The sequence below is a fragment of the Amphibalanus amphitrite genome, unplaced genomic scaffold (genome assembly GCF_019059575.1).
Source record: "Amphibalanus amphitrite isolate SeventyFive unplaced genomic scaffold, NRLGWU_Aamphi_draft 000293F_arrow, whole genome shotgun sequence".
Taxonomy (NCBI): Eukaryota; Metazoa; Arthropoda; class Thecostraca; order Balanomorpha; family Balanidae; genus Amphibalanus; species Amphibalanus amphitrite.
Window position 1 is genome coordinate 92580 of NW_024881788.1, and position 24878 is coordinate 117457.

General features: G+C 47.3%; 1 protein-coding gene and 1 long non-coding RNA gene across 16 annotated transcripts in view; one reads left to right on the forward strand and one right to left on the reverse strand.

Annotated features, from left to right (window-relative positions):
• The window catches only part of LOC122387639 (MICOS complex subunit Mic27-like), a 143499-nt gene that overhangs the window by 14291 nt on the left and 104330 nt on the right, over positions 1-24878 (reverse strand). For 14 of the 15 annotated variants that reach the window (XM_043378005.1, XM_043377996.1, XM_043378008.1 and 11 more), the window contains one exon: positions 16963-17135. In XM_043378005.1, the coding sequence (XP_043233940.1) occupies positions 16963-17135 (173 nt within the window). The remainder of the gene's footprint in view (positions 1-16962; positions 17136-24878) is intronic. The other variant, XM_043377995.1, reaches the window with a different exon arrangement.
• On the forward strand, positions 21455-21742 carry LOC122387640. The gene is made up of 2 exons (XR_006257646.1): positions 21455-21533; positions 21696-21742. It is a non-coding gene; the product is annotated as an uncharacterized LOC122387640 (long non-coding RNA).

The following is a 24878-nucleotide window of genomic DNA, read 5'->3' on the forward strand; positions in this document are numbered from 1 at the left end:
ATTGTCTAATTCACGCAACTGTGAATGGACTACCGCAAAAGTAAAGGCGGCTTAGGCGGCTAACTTTGCTATTTTCTAAGATCATCGTGCTAAAACTTTTGACAGTGGGTCCTCGGTATCTGTTCACTGTTCAATCACATGTGTTCCGTTTCATCTTCTCTCTTTTTTTACTGGGCACAAATGTAAGTTTTGAAGACCATTACAGTATCAAATGCTTCGAAAGATGGATAGTGGGCAAAATATCCTAAATTTGTCGTGCTGCATGGAAAGTAGTGTTGCTGAGAAAAGGGGGTTTTGTTCTAGATTATTGTGGATGCAGAATACATTGTCTGCACCCACTGCAGAATTGTGTTTGGTGCAACTGCGCCCACTGCACCCATGGTTCCTACACTTATGGGCCCATCGATAGCGCTTAGGCGATACCTATCGCCTAGAGGCTGCAATGGGGCCCTTAGAGTACGGTGTCAGACCCCCCAAAGGCCGGCGTTGGACCCAAGGGTCAGCAAAGGGTCTCAAAGGCCCCAGGTAGGACCCCAGAGGCTGATGTGGGCCTTCAGAGGCAAGTGCGTGACCCCCGAAGGTAAGGCTTGAGCCCCCCAGAGAACATAATACGGCTATCAGTGGCCGGTGTAGAGACCTCATAGGCGGCCAGTTTGGGGCCCCTCAGAGGCTAGTGTGGGGCCTGAGGTGTCGGCATGAGACACTTAAAGACCGTTATGGGTCCTCAGAAGCCGGCATCGATCCTTCAGAAGCCAGTACGGGGCCCTCAGAGGCACATAAGGGTCAGTTTGGGTCCCAGAGACAGAAATGGGACCATCAGAGGCCGGTGTGGGACCTAGGCTGGTTTGGGCCCTTAGGGGCCAGTTTAGGGCCCTCAGAGACCAGTACAGGGCCTGCAAAAGGCAGTTTGAGACCATCAGAGACCAAATTGGGCACTCAGAGGCAAATGTGGGTCCTTACAGGCCAGCATGGAGCCCTCAGAGGTTAGCGTGGTGCCCTAAAAGACCGACATTGGCCGGCGTTGGACCCCAGAGGCCAGTAGAGGGCCCTTAAAGGCCAAGATGGGCCCTCAGAGGCCAATGCGGGCCCTTACAGACCGGCATCGGGTCTTTAGAGGCTCGTGCGGGGTCCTCAGAGGCTAAGGTGGGTACTTACAGGCCAGCACGAGCTGTCAGAGGTCAGTGTGGGGCCCTAAAAGACCGGCATGGGCCGGCGTTGGACCCCAGAGGCCAACAGAAGGCCCTCAAAGGCCAAGATGGGTCCTCAGAAGCCGATGCTGACCCTTAGAGGCCGGCATCGGGTCTTCAGAATCCAGTGCGGGGGCCCTCAGAGGCTAATGTGGGCCCTTACAGGCCAGCATGGGGCCCTCAAAGGTCAGAATGGGACCCTAAAAGACTGGCATTTGCCGGCGTTATACCCCAGAGGCCAGTAGAGGGCCCTCAAAAGTCAAGATGAGCCCTCAGAGGCCGATGCGGGCCCTTAGAGGCCGGCATCGGGTCTTCGGAATTCAGTGCGGGGCCCATAGAGGCTAATGTGTGTCCTTACAGGCAAGCATGGGGCCCTCAGAGGTCAGTGTGGGGCCCTAAAAGACTGGCATGGGCCGGCGTTGGACCCCAGAGGCCAGCGGAGGGCCCTCAAAGGCCAAGGTGGGCCCTCAGACGCCGATGCGGGCCCTGAGCGGCCGGCATTGGGTCTTCAGAATCCAGTGCGGGGGGCCTCAGAGGCTAATGTGGGTCCTTACAGGCCAGCATGGGCCCTTAGAGGTCAGTTTTGGGCCCTAAAAGGCCGGCAAGGGCCGGCATTGGACCCCAGAGACCAGCGGAGGGCCCTCAAAGGCCAAGATGGGCCCCCAGAGGCCGATGCGGGCTCTTAGAGACCAACATCGGGTCTTCAGAATCCAGTGCGGGGCCCTCAGAGACACTTAAAGGCTGGTCTTGGGACTCGAGAGACAGAAATGAGGCCATCAGAGGCCGGAATGAGGCTCTCAGACGCCGGTTGGGCCCCTGAGACCGGTTTAGGGGCCCTCAAAGGCCAGTGGAGGGCCCTCAGAGGTCAATTTGGGTCCTCAGCGGTCAATGTGGACGCTTGACCGCCACTGAAGGGCCCTCCGACGTCAGTGTAGGACCCTCAAAGACTGGTATGGGAGCTGTTAATAGCTGGCGTGGGTTTCTCGAGCCTCGTGACAATCGAATACGGGCCAGGGCCCCATACGGCCATGGGGGCCCATCGGTTGTTTGGGGGGGCCAAATGATATGATGGCCCCCCCTGATTTGCCTTTGGGGGGGCCATGGCCCTGATGGCCCCCCCCTGCGACCGCCAATGATACATGATAGAATAGCGGTGCGACCGCAATGTAAGCTGAAACTGCTGGTGTATGTGTTTGTTTGTTTTTTTTTTTCTCAAGTACATATTTTCGTTAGCCGCCGCCCAGGGGCTCATGTGTGAGTGTGGTAGATTAGGGTGGGTATGTCGTGGGAGATAGTTAACAAGGAGTTGGGAGTAATGGGGAGAACGGGTGATAGTCGTTTGCTCTGGAATGAGAGAGATGTTATCAAGTTGATTAGCCTACTGTTCATTCGTTTCTGGACGCCGTGCCGTTTGACGAGATTGCCGCTTGACACGCAGATTTGCCGATATCGAAATGACGGCAGACTTTAGGGGACTAGAGCGCATATCCGTTATAACATTCAATGTACGTGGGCTGCGTAATCGTATAAAAAGGCGAGCCTTGTTTAGACATGTCAGAATTAAGTACAAACATAGCATTATCGTACTTCAGGAAACACATTCTACAGCAAGTGATGAGCTTAAGTGGAAGAGTGAGTGGAAAGGTGAAATGTGTTTTTCACATTATAGTGAAGGTCAAGCGGGAGTAGCAATGCTCTTTCCCGTCAGTTATCCCCATACCATTTGTAAGCTGTTTGGAAACAATGGTCGGATACTCGGCGTGCAGGTAGAAAGTGGAAACGTTAGTGATCCTGTTGTCATTGTCGGAGTATATGGGCCTTCGGCAGACATTCAAGCAGAAAAGTGCAGTTTTATAACGGAATTGCGTGAACTATTGCTAGGTGTCGAAAGTAGCGTCCTTTTGCTAGCAGGCGACTTTAACATTAAGCTTAGTAAATTGGATACCGATAGCGACGTATTCCGTTGCACCCGAGCGAGTAATAAGTTACAAGATTTGCTATCCGAATTCGGTTTAGAAGACACGTGGCGTTTCAAGCATCCGGCAGCTCGTAATTATACCTGGCGTAGAGCTAATCCGATGCAACAATCGCGCATTGATTATATCTTCGCAAGCAGTAGCCTTATTGAAAACAACGTAGCTGACGTAAGAATTGATACTGGTGTTCTTAGCGACCACAGTGTTGTGTATATTGATATTCAACTCAGTGTTGAGCGCCGCGGTCCGGGCATCTGGCGATACAACAATTTGCTTCTGAGCGATGAGAGCCATGTTGATGCGGTCCGGGAAGAAATTAGTAATGCTCTTCGAAATCGTGGCAAATATTCTGATGTCGCTAATAAAGGATTAAAGATAGAAATGCTGATGAGCAGTATACGAGTTATAACAGTAAAGAAAAGTAAACAAGTGGCATATGATCTGCGGAAAGAAGAAAATCGCCTGTACACCAGAGCGAATGACCTAGAAAATACCGTTGCAAAATCGCCCACGGTTGACGTACTCAAGGAGTACGAAAAGGTAAAGGCTGCGTTAGACGACATCAAAGAGCGAAGGGGCAGATCAGCAATCCTGCGGTCTCAGGCTGCGTGGATTGAAGAAGGGGAAAAATCGTCAAAATATTTCTTGAGAATGTGTAAGCGTCGTGATGCGCAACGACATATTACGACGTTAATTTCGGATGACGGGAGCATTATACGAGGAAACAAATTGATTTTGGATGCTTGTGTTCAACATTTCAAGGCGCTGTATGAGTCCAAGCGTGAAAGGACCCGCGACTTAAATTCATTCTTTTCAGGAGTTGATATTCCCCAATTATCCGAAATTGATAGGATGGAATGTGAAGGGCCAATCACAAAACAAGAGTGCAAGAATGCGTTGGAGAAAATGGCACGTAACAAAGCTGCTGGAATTTCTGGGTTCACGGCAGAATTCTTTAATTTCTTCTGGGAGGATATAGGCGATTTAATAGTTGATTATTTTAATGATGCATATGTATCAGGAGAGTTATTTATCACTCATAGAAGAGGAGTATTAACGTTGATACCAAAAAAAGGAGACCAGATGAAACTCGCAAACAAAAGGCCAATTTGTTTACTTGATGTGTTATATAAGATTATAGCAAAGGTGATGGCAAACCGGTTAGGCAAAGTTGTCGGTAAACTGGTTAATAGCAGCCAAACTGGATTTATGAAAGGACGCTACATCGGAGAAAATGTAAGGCTGATATCTGATATCATAGATTATTGCACAATGGATGATACTGAAGGAATTTTATTGGCGCTGGATTATCATAGTGCTTTTGATTCTATTGAACATGATTTCATTTTTCATACTCTTAAGTTGTTTAATTTTGGTCCTCAGTTCCAATCATGGGTCAAACTTCTATATTGCAATGCACTGCTCACAGTTAAAAATAATGGTTGTACGTCTAACTGGTTTCAGTGCAGACGCGGTACATTCCAAGGCTCACCGCTTAGCGGAGTGCTGTTTAATCTCGTTGTTGAGCTTCTAGCAATTAAAATTAGGTCTTCAAAAAATGTAAAAGGGCTTGTCATAAGTCAGTACGAAGTGAAATTAAGTCAATACGCTGATGATACGACCTTGTTTTTGAGGGATTCAGCATCGGTCAATAATGCTATTGAGATCCTAACAGCGTTTAGTGTATTGTCAGGATTGGAATTAAACCTGAAAAAATGCAATCTCTTGTGGTTAGGTCCACTTCGTCATAGACGAGATTCATTGAACGGTATAGGGGCGGTTGACAAAATTAAGATATTAGGAGTATGGTTCAGTGCGTCTGAATCCTGCAACGAAGACAATATTGCTCCTGTTCAGAAAAGGATAAGAGCCGTCGTGAATGAATGGTCAGAGCGGAGCCTTACGATAAAGGGAAGAATTGTTGTTACGAAAATGCTCCTGGTTTCTCAGCTGGTATACGTTGCTTCATGTTGTTCGATTGCACGTGTAGATTTACATGAGATACAAGGTCGCATTATGAAATTTATATGGCGAGGGAGACCGCCGAAAGTTGCCTTAGGTACCCTATGCCAAAGTATAAGTCATGGCGGGTTGAACGCGGTAAACGTAACACATTTTTATTCGGCTCTGAGACTCACATGGCTCACTCGAATGGTGACGTGCACAGAATCTACTTGGCGTGCTTTGTTGCAAGCTCGTTTAGGTAGTTTTAACTTGAATGATGCGCTTAGAATTCGAAAGGGCAAATATTACATTGATCATTTAAAGATACCAGAGTTTTATAGGGAAATAATGTTATCTTATCAGGACCTCTGCCAGAAAATACCTATTAGAACCTCTTCAGAAGTTAGAATGCAGAGTTTATGGAACAATGACCAGATCACAGTTGACAATTTACCTGTGTTTAGAAAACATATGTATGATGTTGGCCTAAAAGTTATTAATGATGTTTCGGACGCGAATGGAAACATACTTAGCGTTAATGAAATTAAGCACAAATATCCGGAATTAAAAGCAAACTTTTTGGCCATTAGGAGCGTCTTGAGTGCTATTCCAACGGAGTGGAAAGTCGTTATGAGAGAAGGTGGAGGTAGGCACGATATTCGTTCAGAGTTAAGTGAAATCTATCTGTGTCAAAATCAAAAGTATACAGAACTGAAGAACTGTAAAAGCAGCCAGTTTTACAGTTGCTTTATTGAGCAACGTGAACCAACAGCTATACGAAGGTGGGCACACTTTGATATTAACCCTCAATGTTGGAGGGAAATTTACGAACTGCCTTATAAGTGTACCAGGTCGACGAGATTACAAGCTTTGCATTTCAGAATCGTTAACAGGTATATCCCAACCAGGAAATACTTGTGCACAAGAGGCGTGGTCGGCAGCCCGATTTGTCTCAAGTGTTTTGAAGTTGATGATTTGCAACACTTTTTTGTGGAATGTATGGATGTAAAAGAGCTGTGGAAGGTCGTTGTTTCCAAACTGAAAAATTTATTCAGACTTTCAAGTAATTTTGGCTGTTACCAATCATTAATATTAGGTTCCCCTGCAGCCCCACCCATAGTAAATCTGATAGTGTTATTAACAAAGCAGTACATTGTTAACTGCAAATTAAGTATTAATGACACAGTACAGGAGCCCGGTGTTTTGCGTCTGTTGAGTGTTATAGCAGGATATGCGCAAGCGGAAAAAAACATAGCCAGGGATCACAACAGATTAAATGATTTTGAAGAAAAATGGAAAGCTTTGTTAGACGGAAGTGGCAACGTGACATTTTAGTGATGGCAATTGGCGGCTCGGCTCCGAGCTTCGTTCGCCGCTCATGAGAGTGATGCGCCTCGTCTCGCCGAGTGCATGATGCTTGTCTGTTTGCGGCGGATTGCGGGTCGAAGCGTTATGCCGTGTGATTGTCATGGTTAGTGTAATAAAACTCCCTACTGGAAAAAAAATCTGTTGATGACTCGTAAAGGCCTGGCTACACTATGCGTTTTCTGCGTGCGTTTTTTGCAAGTTTGCGTGATTTGCGGAATATCGTTTTAGAAAGAAACGACATTACGCTTTTGTTATATGTTTTTCATATAAACTTTTAAATAACATAAAACGTTTTATTAACTTTTATGTGAATATTAAAGAAGTTTAATTAATAATAACCTTTTTTCTAGAACGATATTACGCAAAACCCGCAAACACGCAAAAAACGCACGCAGAAAACGCATAGTGTAGCCAGGCCTTAAAGCGATGACGATTCAATATGAAAATGTAACAGTACGAAGGAAAAAGTATTTTTAACGCCGTTTACTTCAGCCGCTTAACCCTCGCCCGCACATGGGGGGGGGGGGGTGGTTGCCACCCCCCCCCCAGGTAGTCTTTCTGCTCTGCACGCAACATTTTTAGAGCTAGAAGGCTGATTTTTCGTATAGCTGCTCTTCTATCCTTTCTTGATGTCCACTGAAAATTTCAAGTTTCTGTGATTTTTGGTTTCGGAGATATGACCTTGTTTGTCGGGTCATGTCATGACCCAAATGGCCAATTCTCAACATATTGCGTTTGCCATGGGCCTTATGAGCTTTTGACACCCTGATTTCGGCCTTTTTTGCCAGTCTTACCTCCCACCTATCATGGAACATGTTGTTCGACGATGTACAGGGGTCAAGGTCAGGGTCAAGGTCAACCTAGGTCATCTAAGATAATTGCGTTTTAGGCAAGCTGAATTTACTTTTTTGAAGTTTTTTGACTGCATTTTTGGTAAAAGCTTCTCAGATCATGATTTCATGTAATATGGACCCAAAAACAATTGGTGCACACATCAGTATACACACAGACACACACAGACATACAAACACATATAATTGACCTTGACCTAACTTGACCTGAAATGACCTCAGCAGCAAAATTCTGGTCGGGTAGTGTGACAAAGAGGTTCTAGCTGGCTTGGCACCAGAAAACAGCATCGTCATCGGTATTTGATAAGCAGCACACTTGATATCCAACGGTGACCCAAAACAGCAACATTTTTTAGTTTGACCTGACCTGGAAGGTCAATGACTGACCTGAGAAGGTAAAACTGGGTATCATTGGATTCGTCTCTTCCCAAAGAATCTTTTTGGTCTTTACCGCTAAGCTCTATCTCCAACAGGAGCGAAATGGCGCGGGGGGGGGGGGTGGCAACCACCCCCCCCCCCCATGTGCGTTCTAGGATGGGAAAATGGCATGTGCGGGCGAGGGTTAAGCAACATTTTAACCTTCCAGGCGGTGCGGGGTGGGGGGGGGGGGAACATGGGTTTAGTTGTGTTCACTTCAAATAGGTACTTAGGTACATGAAAACGGCAGCACATACATTCATTTATTCGGCACATATACAACGCGTTGCTTTTAGGTGTCATTGAGCCATCTAAGCTCTGAAATAAAATCAATGTATGGTCGAGCTTACGACGGCCACTTACTACGCGAACACAGAAATTGATAAGCTTTGTATGCGCTGGAGTTGGGCTGCACCATGTGAATACCATATTTTGACTGTACGATCTTTATCTCATACGATCATTTGGCGTACGATCATTTTCCTTGACGATCTTTAGCGAATACGATCTTTTGTCCATACGAGCATTATGTCGTACGATCTTTATCCATTACGACTTTTTGGCATACGATCATTTTCCTTGACGATCTTTAGCGAATACGATCTTTTGTCCATACGATCATTATGTCGTACGATCTTTATCCATTACGACTTTTTGGCATACGATCATTTTCCTTGACGATCTTTAGCGAATACGATCTTTTGTCCATACGAGCATTATGTCGTACGATCTTTATCCATTACGATATTTTGCATACGATCAACTGCCTACGATCTTCTGCCATACGATCTTCTGCTTTGCGATCTTTTGTCCGGTTACCGGAAAATCCGCTCCTGATATGCATTTACTTGCTCATGTAACCCCGGTAATAGACCACAGCAGATTCTTGACAATTCTAATTAACCAAATTTGTGAAACGCTGAGGACCATGTGTTCCTAGTCTACCCTTAGCAATGTAACTTCTACCACAAAATGTATTTTACAGTGGCTAGGAATTGACTGAATTTGGACTGAAATGCCATTTCCCATTATTTTCCATCAGAATTTACCAATTATTTTAATTTTGGGGTATTTCGGTCAAATTTCGGTCAAATTTTGGCTTGGGATGTTATCGGTCGGTATTCGGTCGGAAATTTTTCCCAAATTTTGGTTTCGGTCGGTATCGGTCAGACATTTTTTGGAAAATGACACCACTACCACACCTGTCAGCGTTGAGAAAATGCAGAAATGTGTTGTCAATTTTTAGTTACATCGTTTTCTTAAAAAAAGCGGCCAAATTACCCCACTCTCCCCTACATGGTATCGTGATTTCATGCACTTCTTGCAAAGTCCAATGTTTCACTTTTACATTGCTAACCTTGTGTGACGTCATTTATGACGTCACTAGGGTCGTGCGAGTTTTTTCAATAACTCCCGATCAAATTGAGCTAGAGAGTCGGGAAAGCCACCAATAGACCCGGAAAGACCTTCCGAATCGAATGATATGCCATATGATATCCTTTGCCCAGCTTCGTGACGTGAGGGCCTCTGACCTGACCTTGACCCGAGTTCAACTACTTAAGTTGACCTCACCCAAACAAAAAGCATATCATTCGACGCACCTGAGCTAGGCGAACACAATGATGCCAAAACCGCGGCTCTGCGGCCATTTTTTGCGAAGTTATTTACTAAAACCGAACCCGTAAATTCAGTCACTTGACCTGACCTCAGACGCTACCGGTTAACCTGAGACCTTAAAATCGGGTACCAATCGCTTTGACTTGTAACGGCACACACGCTCGCTTTTTCCGCGAGGCTCTAGCTCTATTAGAAGCGAAACGGCGTGCTGGGGTCGTATTAACCCCCTCGAAACCCATTTTGTTTGCGGGAAAATGAGGAACTTAAAGAAAGAACACCTTTCTAATTTTTTGCATGTCGATTTAAAATGACATGAAGTTTATTTTGAAAAAAATAAAATGTGCAAAATTTTGGTCCCAAGTCATTAGAGGCAAATGAAAAAAAGATTATGATTTTTGTTCAACAAAGAAAATTTTTCTTTGGAATTTTTAAAAAGTGATATTTATCATTGATTCATCGCAAGCTTAGTGCTGTTCACCGTTTGTTGGTTGCTTAACCCGTTCTTGAGTTATAGGTCATCAAACTCACCGTTATAAACCGAAGTTAAAAAAATGTAATGCAATATAACTCAAAAAGTTTTGATCTGAGAAGTCTGATATTTTGCGAGGCGTCTTTGGGGCCTATGATTACCCTTAAAACCGATTTTCATTAAAATCTGAGAGATGAGGGTGACGGTCCTGGTGCGATCTATCGTGGAATGCCCCACCTACTTTGAAAGGTGCCTATCTGGGATTGGATCACTCAAAAGTATCGCTGGCCTTCCCACAGTTACTCTTAGAGCACTGCGGAAATCGCTCCAAAACTTGACGACTACGGACACTGAAGGAAAATATGCTGGATGGACTCCTTTATACCTGGACACCTGTCGCAGTGGGGATTTTTCCGATCTATGTAGCGAGTCTTAATTCCAATTTTTATAATTATTTTTTTTCTTTGTGTCCGTGGGGTAAGAAATGTCTGAATTTTTCATTATATGGCATTGCTTTATCTGTAAGTCCACAGCAAGACTAGGAAAAATGCGCCCAAAGTTCACACTCATGCGTGAATACTCAATGGGCTCAGCAAGGCCCGAAAGTATAGCTCGATTTCATTGTCCTGTCCTGTTGGTTTTATTCTTGCGAGGTCTTAAAGTTGGATATATTCTGAAAGGCACCTTTATTAGGAATGGAATGGCAAACAGAAAGTATGCCACAGCCTTACTAAGGTCACAAAAATGCCATTTACACAAAACCCTTACAGAGACCATATTGAAGGAATGGTATTCTAAATAAATGTAGGAAATCAACAATGTTTTCCAGACTTTTCCACTCCGAAACAAATCCTATCGAATTCGCCACTTTCTCCTGCATAAAACAACGCCTAGTTTGGCTGCCGGAACTTGCCTGAACACGGAATATTCACATTAGAGTATCTTAATACCCCACTCTAGGAGCGCTAGGGCAAACAGCACGATATAGGTATGTCTCGGTCATAGGCGAATAATTTTACTTCGTGATTTATATGATGCATATTTTCTGAGACACATTCATTAGGAATAGGATGACAAGCGTAAATTATACATACCGTAACCTTATTAACCCTCGCACTTGTGGGGAGGGGAGGGGGAAGGGGTCGGATAAAACCCCATGGTTTTCCACAAATTACTCGCGCAAAAAGTGGCCGATCGCGACGAAACTTTCGGTGCCCACGAGATCATCAATTTTACATCTAACCTAAAAATTTCATGACTGACCCAACTGACCTTTGACCTGTCGCATATTTCTCGAGACCATGTTTGGCCGGAATCGCGATTCGGCGTATGCCAGCTCACATTATCCGCGATTTCCAGTCTTTTTGTGGTTTTAAACGTTCAAATATGTGAAATGCTGTTGGTGCCATGCATTATGGTGGGTGTCAAGGTCACGTGAAAGTCAAGTCAAGGTCATTGACCTTTGATGACCTTGGTTCACTTTTTCGAGTTTTACCTAGGGTAGTTTTTGGTGCTGATTTCGAATTTAGCAACTATTTGAATATTTACGAAGTAGTTCTGGTGCCCTCGTACCATGTTATGAAGCTGTCAGTAGTAGGTGACACCTACTATGGATGGCCGGCAGGACGCCTACTGGTTGATCTGACCTGACCTGACCCGACCTGGCCTAAATGCATAAAGACATCGTATGTGATCAAAACTAACGTGAAATTCGTGATCAGCACCCCAAAATACCCCGTAACACCCTAACTTTACGAAGTTTCAAGAGGTCTCGATTTCCCAACTTTAGTTGGGTCATTAAACTGACTTGGAAAGTCAACTAATGACCTTGGACTTTGAAATTTGATATATTCGGCCTCATCTCGTCATAGGCAGCACGCTCCATTTTTTCCGCAAGCGCTAGCTTGATCAGGGGCCAAACGGCTGAGCCGGGGGTCCAATTGAACCCCCTATACTATGTTGATTAAGGACATTTTAGGGTAACATTCTCACCAGAACACACCAGCCAACATCTGTGCACAATCTGGCTACAATACTACCTATGGATTGCCCTCTAAGAATAAAGACGTGCTAGATCGGAAAAATCCCCAATGTGCATTGGTAGGGATGATTCTGTGCCATATTCTAAATTGGAGCCACCTGAGCTTAAAGTCCGAGGTACTTGAATACAGTTGACTTATAAGCTTTCTCCCAGTTAAAGCTTTGATTAAGAGCCAGTTCATTGCTCCATTTAAGTCGACTATTGTAGGACTGGTGGGATTGAAGTTCTTAAGTAGGGTATTATATGACCACTGCGCCGTTTTGCCAGCTTCTTTTAGTTTTATAATGCTATCCAGTGGTTCGGCATTGCCAGGCATGTCTCGTGCGAGTTTTCTGCTGATATGGCTGGGGACACTACGCAACAGCGCTTGCCACATCAGAAAATGCCCGAAGCCAATATCTGCTTTGCAGCTCGTTAACGGTGAACATTTATGCTCCGAATGATAAATGTCACCCATTCTTAGCAGTCTGCGCCTCATGAGTTCGCGTTTTCGAATGTTTGGGTTATTTTCTAGATTCAACTCTGCATTAAACCAAAGAGGTTTTGAAAGCCATTGACCACCAGATGCATCTTTATCGAGTTCTTTGGCCAGTTTAAACCACGATTCCGCTGTCTCCGCCTAAAAGCTGTCACTAACTGTGGATATAAAAGTTCAGCGTTTCCTTCGCAGTGAAACACTGTGACGCCTTCTGCAACTGTAAGCTTATCTTTGACCACCGCTTTCCATTTGCTCTTGCAGTCAGGGTTGATGATTTTTTTTTACCCATGCGATCTTTAAGCTCGTCGATTGAGCGCCCACGTCTGGCACCTTTAATCCGCCTTTCGCCTTGTCATTAATTAGTGTTTTGCGTATAACAATTCTATTGATCTCTTTTATCTGATCCACGGAAGGTCGAGCCACTACGCTTCATTAGGTATGTAAGTTGTGAAAGTGCCTCAGTTTTAATAATATGTACTTTTCCGTATGGGGTAAGTCCTTTTGAGCCCCATGGTGTAAGTTTCCTTCCCAAGGCGCTTATCTTTCTGGCATAGTTGGGTTTGGCTACGTTTTTCTCTTTGCGATTTAGGAGTACCCCCAATTTTCCAAATTACTAACTACTTAGCCAATTTTGGCGAATCTATGAAAGATGGCGACATAAAACTTTCACGACCGCGTTTCTCAACGAATTAGCAACAAAATGATGTATAGTTAACTGCATTTCAGTCATTACTGGCTTGACTTATTCCCCGGGAACACGGGAGGTCACACCCGCCGCCGGCGAGGACGGTCGCGAACATCAAGAGCTTGATCTGGGTTGACCTTGTAAAGGGGGGTCCTCAGGCCACGTCATAGGGGAGTCCACGTCATAGCTCGGAGACCTGACATGACCCGAAAATGTTTTTTTTACTAAAAGTTGCGCAAAGGATGCCCTAGAGGCTATTAAAAATTTCAGCATAGGCGGCGGAACGGGGAGGGCACCGGGGCACCGTGCCCCCCTTTGATATTGGCATTTTAACATTAGCCCTATGGGCGTTGTATGGAAAGAATGGGTCCAAAAGTCGGCAGTGCCCCCCTCCCTTAATTGAAGGTGTTTCGTCGCTGCTGAATTTCAGCACGATCCTACGAATAGTTCGGCACGCATCGCCAAAAAAACAAACAAAAAAAAACAGGGGGGTCGCATCGACCCCCCTGCCAGGGCGCGGGTTAAGGGTGCATTTAGCACCCAGAAAATATTATCGTTTGGACATTCCCCGCCGGAAAATCATTGGTGAGCGCCTATCCTCAGCACGTCTCCCTATCACGATACCGAACGTGATCTCCGATCAAATTCTCGCTGACCCCGGATAATTGCCCCTGATTTTCCGGATGCCGGATGCAGGCTGAATGTGACCGCAGCCAATTTGCTTTCGAATTGTGTTTGATTCATATTGATGTGCCGTCTGGAGACAGAGATATAAACAGAAACGTGCAGAGAAAAAAAATCGAACAAAAAACTTCTCAGGGCATTGCTAGGTAGAATTTAGGTAATACGGGGTCAAGTCGGGTCAAGGAGGTCATCGCCGGTCACGTTGGATCGGGCCAGGTCACCTTCGGTCAGGCGAGGTCACCCTAAGTCACCTCTTGTCACATTGGATCAGCCTGGGTCACACTTGTCCTACTTGTTGCCGACGGCGCGCCATGCAGACGCCGCCGCCGGCCGTGCCAGTGGAGCACGGCCCCGACTCGCTGCTACCCGGGGTCCGCAACCAACAGCCCACGCGAGACCCTGACAGTTGTCGTCTATGTACCGTTAGACCCTGCCTGGGAGCTGGATCGGCAGCGACTGAAGCTCGGCAGTTCGATTGGCGAGGGCTATTACGGCCGCGTACTGAGCGCCAAATTCAGTGTGCCGGATGGCGGGTCCGATCTGGTGGCCGTCAAGATGCTAAAAAACAACTTCATCAAACGCCTGTTCTTACGCCTTTGTTACGAGGTCGCAGGTAGTCATCACGATTGCAACATAGGAATAATGCAAGTCCACCAAAATACCTGTGGTGATCTGTAAAAAATGTCCACCGAAAAAAACATGTCCACCTAAAAGTTTTTTTTGCAGCCAACCTACCATCGTCCATTAAGCATTCATTGTTCGTCCAAACACAGCGGTCGGTACATATTTTCCTTAGATCTAACTGACGGTGCCTGCCACCTAGCGAGCAGCATCCTAACTCGATTAGTTTTCGTATCCACGCAAAAGCTCATTACTGACATGTCCACCTTGACCGGAATTCGGAATATGTGTGAGGTCAAGTTGCACTTTATTCAATTCGGCAGGTATTTCTGAGTCCATTTGTGTCTTTTCCGTCTAAGATCACTGTCAGCGCCAAAATAACTGTCCCAATATTCCCCCATTGGCTTATAATGGCCAGAGCACCTGACCGACCTGACGTTAGGTGACCCTTAGGAGAAATCCGAAGTTTACGACTTTTGAGAATAAGGGAGTTTGATAAGTTCTGTAAATTTTATCTACCTGTGATAGATCTCCTTGCATTGATGGAGTTGCGATGTTACGACGTTTTCGAGACCTGCAGAGGTTCACTTATGACGTCATAGGTCAGTGACCTGACCTGACCTGAAAATCAGGTTGGTGCCACACAATCTGGCTTGAATCAAAGGTCAGGTATGCCAAGTTACAACTCTCCATCACCAGCGCGCTCACCCCTACTTTACTTTGCAGTCATGGTTTGCCGCACATTAACGATAAAAGTTTTTGTCTGTCCGATATTCGAACACAGGACCTTCCGATGTATCAAAAACATGGGGTCATATACAGGGTGTCCCAAAAGTTCGTTCTCACATTATGTTTGCATGTGAAACAGAGTACATTGCGTTTTGATATGTTGATGACCCCTCAATGTGCTCCCCATTTAATAGGCAAACACATGAATACATGCAGCGGCATGCCAACCGGCATGTTTGGCTGCATAGCAGGCTTTAAGTTAACCCAGACTGACTTGACATGCGCCGTGAGCTCCTCGAGGCTGGAACAGCGCTACGCTTCGACGAGCCTCAATTTCAGCATAACCAACAAATTTTTATGAAATTTTGATCCGATGAAGTGCCTGGCATGTGATCTTGCCACAAACGCCTGTCACAGTCTCCTTGCACCGCTTTTAAGCTTTGCTTGACCTGTGCACTGATGCACTGTCTTGCCTGAAGATGGGCCTACGACCTCCCGGATGCCATTTTCTCCTCTATAATTGTGTTCATACTCGCGGTTCGAGTTCAGCTTCAGGGCTGAAAATCCTCCTAGATGTTCTTGGAAAAGCACTCTGCTTCCCAAAACTGTTTCTGGGTTGCCACTTGCAGCTTGGTCAACTCCAGAAAGCCTATAATCCCACAACACAGTGACCCTGGCCTTTTGCATAGGAGCACAACGGGACGAAACGGAGGCCTCCTCCTTCGCCCTTATGGGGTTGTTTTCGGGTTTGGACGGGTGTTTCATCTCGAACGTGGACTAGTTAGTCCAGATGACCTGGTTGATGTCATCAGCCCTCTAGTTTTGTTTAGCCTAAGGCATAACGAAACTCATGTTTGGCCATTTTAAGACGTTTTTGACTGTTTTGTGCCCTCCGGTAAGCAAAGCTTAAGTCACCTTGAGTTATGTACCCCGAAAGAACGCTCTTAAACAGCTGGTAATCCATCCTGAAAAGTCTGCTTACCAACTTTCTAACCCGTTGACCTTTTTGATGGCCACTTTGGCGCCACACAGTTTTGGCCACTTGGCTCACTCCTGAGGGCTGACTGGAAAGAGGATAAACTTGCAGTGATTGACTCCCGACAAATCATCGGCGTCACTTGCTGACTGTGCATCCAGTTAGCGATGGACATTGGCTGCAGACTGGTAGGCCTCAATCACCCTCAATCGTCGCGAATGGTCACGTGGTGACTAAATACTGAGACGTACCCGTATCAGAGACCTCTATGTTGCGGCGTTAGCCGTCTCTGTGGGAAGCGGGCTCTCTAACAAAAACTATTTTGTCTACAGAAATTAGCTACTGTGGAGCATATTTCTACTAGCCATGGCAACCACGTAAGCTCAATTACGAACCAATTTCAGCGTGCCTTTAATCAAGAGAGACTAAAAACGTAAAATTTAGGTGAGAACGAACTTTTGGGACACCCTGTATGGACGAATATGTCGAAAACGGTTGGATGGGCTTGAACTTTTCGTCCCAAAAATGAAAATAAAAATGTTGTAGCTATCTTTTAACATACTTTATATGTGGATGCCCACACTACGAGACATTGAAAACCGAGTGCGATAAGTCGCATTTTAACACGCAACCCTATGGGCTAGTAGGAAAAGTCAAGCCCATGCTGCCATATGACTTTGGAGGGGGCTGGTCCATGCCATCACACAGCGATGCCAAGAGATAAGATAATAGGCTGGGTAACTTGCATCTGCCGGGCGTCAGCTTTAAGTTCATCTAGTGCTGTTTTGGCTATAGAATCAACTTTTACCTGTCGTTTTATTATATAATGTTTTTGTTTGATAAGTTGTCAATGTTAGAGAAGTTAGTGGCCACTGCTTCAGAATAATCGATGTATACTGGCGTCGGTCAGTGTTCTTACCAGGGCGGGGCGAGCGGCAGCCGGCGGCGCCTGGACGGCCTCCCTCTCCGACGCGGACCGTTTGGACGGCGGCACCTGAGCGGCAGCCGGCGGCGCCTGGACGGCCTCCCTCTCCGACGCGGACCGTTTGGACGCCGGCGCCGGGCTGGGCGGGGCGCTCCCATCAGGTTTGGCTGAAGACACAACACCTCTGTTAGTCAATCCGCAACAATGGGTCACACCTAGCCGCTTCCAACATGTGGGGTAAGGCAGACTAGCTAAGGTTCGAAGTTGCATATCTTGCTGCACTGCTCTCGAACTTCATAGTGCTTATAGTCTTTTAATGCTAAATCCTTCCTCATTTGATGTGTGCAGAGACTGGATTTAAAATTCAATAATCTAGGTGGTAGGTAGTTGCTCTTAAAGCTATAATCAGGTTTTTCTTCTTCAAAATTTCGGAGCTTTTCAGTGAAACGAGTAGACGAAGTTTCTACAACTCTTTATCCACCGGGTTCCTATGGCTCAGCATTGGCAGCAGCCGCCTGGTACCGGTAGACTGCCGCTTTACTTACTTGTCAAGCGGCACAGCCTACCCACACCATATGCCACCAGTCTGGGTCGGTGGCTGGAAGGCGATGTGGGCCGCCTGTGACGTCAGCGCAGCGGTGAGGGCCGAGCCCGGAGGCATGGCTCGGGTCGGCGCGGCGCGGCGGCTGGCGAGGGCTGGGGAGTGAGGTGGGGGTGGGAGCACGGACCATCGCGCGGCTGAGCGAGTGTAGTTAACTTTCGCGTCTCAAGGCGTCAATTATTCTACCTAACAATTGTGCTAAAGCAGTTGTTAAAATGTCCTATCCCCAAGACAGCGCCCATCATCATACTTGCCATGCACATTACGACACACTTAAACGTGGCATTGGGACAGCCGATATAATTTATATTACACGTGCATCGAGTTGCGGAGCTACATTGTTTTTAACAGATGAGTATTAAGGCCTTGATTGAGCTCATTGGTGTCTATTATTTCGCACAGCAATCGTCCAGAGACGTGGGAACTGGGGTTTTTGGATAACGCGGCGTCCCAGCTTTAAGCAACTCTTACTGTTCCTCTAATGTGTGGTCGCAGCCACTAGAGGTCTGCACCGGCCGGCTGCAGCCGCGGCTGGCTGCAGCCCCACGGCTGTGAGCCGGGGCGGCTGCAAATATCTCCAAGAACACGGCTACGGCTGTGGCCACGGCTGTGAGATTTCAAGCTCAATCTTAAGTACTCAAATATAAAATTTTAAATCCTTAATCTTACATTCTGATAAGCAGTCTAGCCTGTAAAAATCATGCAAAGGATGCCCAGCAACATTGAAAGTGGTGAAGCCTTTGAAAACCTGTAATGGTTTTACCATTTGCTGTAGGGGAGTTTGCACTCTGGTACAGAATACTAATTATAGGTACCAATTGTTCCTTCATCATCAAGAGCTTGACAGTTTCAGAAAATGCAACATGTTGCATTGTCACATCCCTCTCAAATCAATCTCACCTGGTCATTAGGAGAGCACCTTACAGCTATTGAAGACGAGCATTCAATAATTCTTTCAGGTAATAGAAAAAAAATCACGCCTAGGTAAAGGCAGGTAAAGGCTTCATAAGATATTATCTAAAATAACTCTTAGATGTATTTCTGGATTTTCGGCAAGTCCAATTACATAATATAAAACTGGCGCTTTATGTTCTAACTGGTGTGTGAGTGACCGCTAACAGAAAATGCTGATCGACGAAGCCAATGGAATTAGATTATAAGTGAGCATGAACCTTACTTACGGTTAATTTACATGATGGTGAAAACCATGAACACGTAATTCACATTACGGTGAAAACCCTGAACACAATATTTCTTACGCGAGCTGTTGACTTTACTAATAAAATGACGTCTTCTTCTGACAATGTAAAAATTTGATACTAATTCTTTGTCTGAGAACAAGTTTTTAACTGTATAGCATTATTATTCATTAAGTATAATTTTTATGGCTGTTTATAGTGACACAAAACAATTTATTGCACTTCTTTGTTATTGACGTCATTAAAAACTCAAGTAAAATTTTTCATTGAAAGAGGCAATTGTGGCTCGCACGTCCTTGGGGATTTGAGCGAAGATCATTATTTGGAAAAATCAAAATAGATGAATGTTTTTCTTTCTTGGTTGGATGCTCAGACTCAGACTCAGACGTGTATTAAGGAAATCCACTAAAAGCGGCTATTACATCCTCTCGTCAAAAATTAATTAAAGCGGTGGTTTCAAAGTCAAGATAAAGAGAGACAAGCATCACAATCACACTCGCATACATCATAGTCAAGATAATACAAGAAACATAGATACAGACAATACCAGCACACATACACACCAGATGGTTAGCTCAACTCAGTCAGGTTGGATCCGTCAGCAGCCGCCTGAGGCGGTGCTTAAAAACAGGCACCGGGAGCCCGAGCAAATCGGGTGACAGGCGGTTGTAAAGAACCGGACCACGGCTGATGAAGCGCCTCTTGCCTGCTTCGGTTCTAGATCGGAGCACATATAGTGAGTGGTCCTGTCGGGTCACCCTAGCTTGCGCTCCTAGTGAGCCCCTAGCGGCAGCCACGGTTGACAAACCGGCGGCTAACACCTCGGGCTCACCGAAGCGCAGCAGTTTGTGCACCATGCACAGTGTGCCATGCACCACAAGGTTCTCCGCGCTGAGCCAACGCAGCTTCTCAAGCAGGTCCGACACGTGATCATACTTTTTGCGTCCGAAAATGATTTTTGCCCCATAATTTAGAGTCTTCTGAATGAGTGCAAGGTTCTTCTTCGAACCGTTGCCATAGACAGTGATACAGTATCGAAGCTGCGAGAGAACCAAGGCGTTGACCAGCACGGAGATGACGGACGGAGGCAGGCGCCCCCTGAGATGTGATAGGCCACTGAGAATGCCGGAACAGCGCCGGGTGACGGCAGAGACGTGAGTGTTCCAGGTGAGGTTGCGATCGAACGTCAGGCCAAGATTTTGTGCTTCCGAGACGGGAATGATAACGTGATCGCGAAATTTTACCGTAACATTTGGGGCATTGCGCAAATTTTGAGCGCTACCCAGCAGCATCAGCTGAGTTTTCCCGGCATTGACTTTTAAGCCGTTGGCACGGAACCAGAGGTCAAGAGAAGCTAGCGTCTGTTCCATCCGGTATACTACGTTATGAATTTCTGACTTTTTTCCACTGACCAAAATTTGGGTGTCGTCTGCATATTGAACTACGACTGCATCCTCGGCGAACAAGCTAAGGTCGTTGGCAAAAATGCAATAGAGAAGAGGGCCGAGGGCGGAGCCTTGGAAAACACCGATGCTGTTGGGGAGCGGAGATGAGGTAGTTCTTCCACCCAGAGCGTCAGTGAGGCTGACACTTTGGGTGTGGCCGTGAAGATATGCCGAAAACCAAGCTGTATCAATACCATGAAGCTGCAATTTAGTCAATAATTTATCGTGGTCTATCACATCAAAACATTTGCTCAAATCCAGCAGGCAGAGAAGGGATAGCTCTCCACGGTCGGTAGCGGATAGGATGTGATCGGATATGGATATCAGCGCGGTTTCAGTCGAGTGACGAGGCCGAAAACCGTGCTGAGTGGGGGAGAGGAGATGGTTGTTGGATAGGTAACTGTAGAGCTGTTGATGTACGGCTTTCTCTACAATTTTGGATATAATAGGAACTGTAGGCGCTGCTCGTACGTCTGCTCGACTCAGCTGCTCGGTGCGCGGTTAGGTCGACAGTAGCGCCCCCCGTGGCCCTCCTGCTTGCGTAGCTCGGCAATAGATGGCACCGCCGGCTAGTGGCAGTACATGTGTATGTGTGTCAGTACTAGCGCAGTATAGTGATGGCAGTATTGAACTTTTGGTTGGCGTTTGTTTTTTGATTGTCGTCATTGGCTTAAGATATCTCGGCATATTATGTGTCGTGACCCTCATTTATTATATGTGGCGATTTGGTATACCTGTCTTTCGGTTTCTATTGGCATTTTTATTCATTGGCGATTAGAGGTGATGTAGTCGTGGTACGCTTAGTGATGTTCATTTCGGTTTCTGCGTTGAGTTGGACGTGTGGCGCGGCGTGCCCTGTAAGTGAAATGGTTTGTATGGATAAAATTGTATGCCATGATTGTAATGTTTCGCATAATTTCCATTAATTACCGTTTTGCTGGTTTTTACGTGGTCAGCTCTGTTACAGTTTGGCTCTTACCTGTACCATTTAGACGGATTTGTTTCGTTTCTTTGTCACTGTTACGCCACATTTGTAAATGGGGTGTCGCATGCAGGTTGCGCCCGGTTTTTGGTGCGAATCATCCGTGGCGCCTGCTTCTGTTGGTGGCGCCGGTTGGTGCGGCGCTCGACGTACTGGTGGCGCCGTTGGTGAGGCGTTCGGCGCGCTGGTGGCGCCTGCCTGGTGTGGCGCCCGACGCCTCGACAGCGCCTGTTTGGTGTGGCGCGCCCGGCCACGTACTTGGCGCCTGGTTTTGGTGGCGCTCGAGCACTGTGCTCACTTTGGCTGCCGTCTACATCCTGCCGAGAGTCACTCCGATGGTGAGGATATGATTATTGTTTTGGCGTAAGTGTGTCGGCATAAGTACGAGATTTGACTTAAGTGTAATAATGTGAGATAGCACCTCATATAGCTATGTTTCTGTCCCTCACGCCTATGTTCAACTGTGGTATGTGTTATATTTGTTTGTGTGTCTTTGGCAGAAACCGTGCTCATGCACATGCGCTGTTACAATACAGCGTGGTAATCATCTGGCCTGTTTGGCGGAGCGGAGCAGACGGCGGCTACAGTTTCATCGGACTCTTCTCTCCCTGCACTCCTGCTTGACGAGGAGCTGCTGCGGAGTTCGTCAGACTGACTTGTCCAGTGAGGTTTCATCTGGCGTCTGCATACATGAGGTATTGGGGGCCCACATTCGGTCAGGGAGATTGAAGGCGTCATCACCTGGTGCCTTGTGATGCCTTCTAGTTTGATGGTCCTAGCAGCGTTTGCTGGGCAGTAAGAATCGCGGTGACATCTGGTGCCAGTAGCTGCAGTTTGGTGTGATGCAGACAGCTTGGGGTATGGGGATTGGGAGGTGTGACACATGGTTGGCTATGGTGGAAGCTGAGGTTCATTGTGTGTGCTGCTAAGTGTGTGAGGTTGTTGATATTTTGGGTTCTGATGTATCCTGCTTTGGTTGGTTGTTATTGTTATGTATGTCAGGCATCTGTTTAGCTTAAGTCTTGCAGAGAGTTATTGGTGGTGACATAGGCTATCATCCGCAGGTAGGTAGGTCTTGGTATTATCTGATATGGCTTCTCGAGATGATATAAGTAATTATAGGGCCTCTGAGCTGCAGCGCTTGCTAGAAGAGCGTGGACTAGATACATCGGGCAAGAAAGTAGAGTTAGTTGATAGGTTGTGGGCGGCAATGGAGGAGGAGCGGGAGAGTAGTAAGGTAGCAGTAAGTGAGGGAGTTAGTGCTCCAGAGGAGCGTGCTGTGCTGCAGGGTCAATTGAGATTTTTGAAAGAGAGAAGTATGCTAGATGAGGAGGAGGCCCGTATAGAACAGATGCAAAGAAAGATAAAGGCTAGGCGAGAGCAGTTAGTTCTAGAACAGAAACTTGCTGCCATGGGACATGATGTCACTGAGGATGTTAGGATTCGAACGGGGCATAGTGACATCTCTACTGCACTGACAGAGCAGGTGCAGCGGTCACTGCTGCCTCCTGCAGCTTTGACTCCCTTCCGTGGTGAGATCTCAGAATATCGACTTTTCATTCAGGCCTTTGAGTCCCGTGTAGCGGCCAGGACTGGGGATCAATCGGAGTTATTATATTATCTCGAGCAATATACCCAAGGGAAGCCCAGGGAGATCGTGCGCAGCTGCCTCTATCTCGGCGACCAGGGCTATGCTGAGGCCCGGCGTTTGCTGGAGGTGCGGTACGGTAATCGGCATCTGCTCATAGAGACCTTCTCGGATAAGCTCAGAGACTGGCCCAAGGTAGCTGAAGGGGATGTTGAAGGGCTGGACAGGCTGGTGCTGTTACTGACAGAGATCCAGCATGCCATGGCTGGCCTCCCAAAGGGGGAGCTGGACCACCCGCGAACCCTGAGGGATGTTGTACGAAAGTTGCCTGGGTACTTGCAGGATCGGTGGCTCAGGGAGGTCGACAGGGTGATGGAGGGACCAGAGGGCCGGATGGTGGAACTTAAGGACCTGGTGGATTTTCTGGCAGCTGAGGTCAGGGTAAAGAGTAATGCGGTCTTCGGATCGCTGCGGTCTGGACCGCGGGCGTCTGGCGGCGTGAGTCGCGTCGATCCTCATCGCGCGCGCGTGAGTGCTGTTAGCGCTCGGCCGCTGCCGTCGTCAGCGGGCCGGCGCTGCGAGTTCTGTGATGGCAATCACTTCATTGGGGACTGTGATCAGCTGATGTGGCAGACCTGGGACCGTAGAAAGGGGGTTGTGTCTGATCACAGGCTCTGCTTTGGGTGCCTGAGAAAGGGACATGTGGCGAGGTTTTGTCGCTCGCGGCTGAAGTGTAACGTCTGTGGTGCACGGCACCCTACTGTGCTGCACAGGACGTTCTCATCGGCGCCACCTGGTGCGGGTTCTTCCCCAGGATCTCGAGCTGTTCAGGTTCCGTCTGGTGGGAGCCATGTGCCGCCTGGCAGCGCTCAGGTGCCCGGCCGGGTGAATCAGTCACCTACCGAGGCGATCCGTGCGGTACCGGGGGGAGGTCGCACATCTGTTCGTGGTGTGCCGGGCCCGAGTCAGCCGGTGCAGGATGGTGTTGGTGCCGGTGGGGCTCCTGTGGGTACCCGTACGGTTCAATCGCTCGGTGGGGGTGGAGCATCCATGGTCAGTGCACGCGTGGATGTCACTGATGATGTACGTACTTACATGCCGATAGTCCCGGTTCGGCTAAGGTCGAGCACGGGCAAGGAGATTGTAACGAATGCCTTCCTGGACCAAGGCAGTTCTACCTCCTTCATTACTGATCAAACCATAACTCGATTGGGGGTAGAGAAACGGCCGACGACGATTCGCATAGATACGGTGACGGATTCAAGGCAGGAGTTGGACTCCGGCCTCGTTGAAGGCGTAGAGGTCGCGCCTCTCGTTGGCGATCAGTACCGTTGTCTGCCGCCCTTATTCTCACTGGCCAACATACCAGTCACGTCCAGTGACAGGTGCAGTGTAGAACAGGCGACGAGATGGGAGCATCTGAATGGTGTAGAAATTCTGGATTTGAACGTGCCCGTCGGGCTGCTGATTGGTGGAAATGTTGCTGACCTTCTGATGGTGAGAGAGGTTGTGTCTCCGTCAGCAGGACAGGAAGGACCACATGGTGTCAGAGTTGATTTGGGTTGGTACGTAGTGGGACTCTCCTGTCACGGCCTAGACGGCAGACCGCATCTGGTTAACTTTCTGCGAAAAAGTGATTGCAGAGATGACGAGGAGGACATCCGTTTGATGTTTGAGAAACTTTACTCTGAGGAGTTCCGTGATGTATCTGACAATCGTGAAGGCATGTCTGTCGAGGACAAGGAGTGGTTGGACAGGGTGAAAGGTACCGTCCGCAAGGACGAGGACGGTCACTTCGAAATCGCTCTTCCAAGGTCAGACCTGGGTAGCATTCCTGACAGCTTCCCAGTTGCCGAGAGGCGACTCGGTTCGCTCAGAAGGAAGTTCAAACGGGACCCGAGCATGTTTCAGTCGTACGCGTCTGTGATCAACTCGCTGAGAGATGACGGCTATGCAGAGAGGGTTCCGTCCAGCGAGCTTGCCCCAAGGTCACGTGACGTTTGGTACCTTCCGCACCATGCGGTAGAAAGCCCAGCGAAACTCAGGGTGGTGTTCGATTGCGCTGCTCGGTCAGCAGGGGTTTGTCTAAATGACA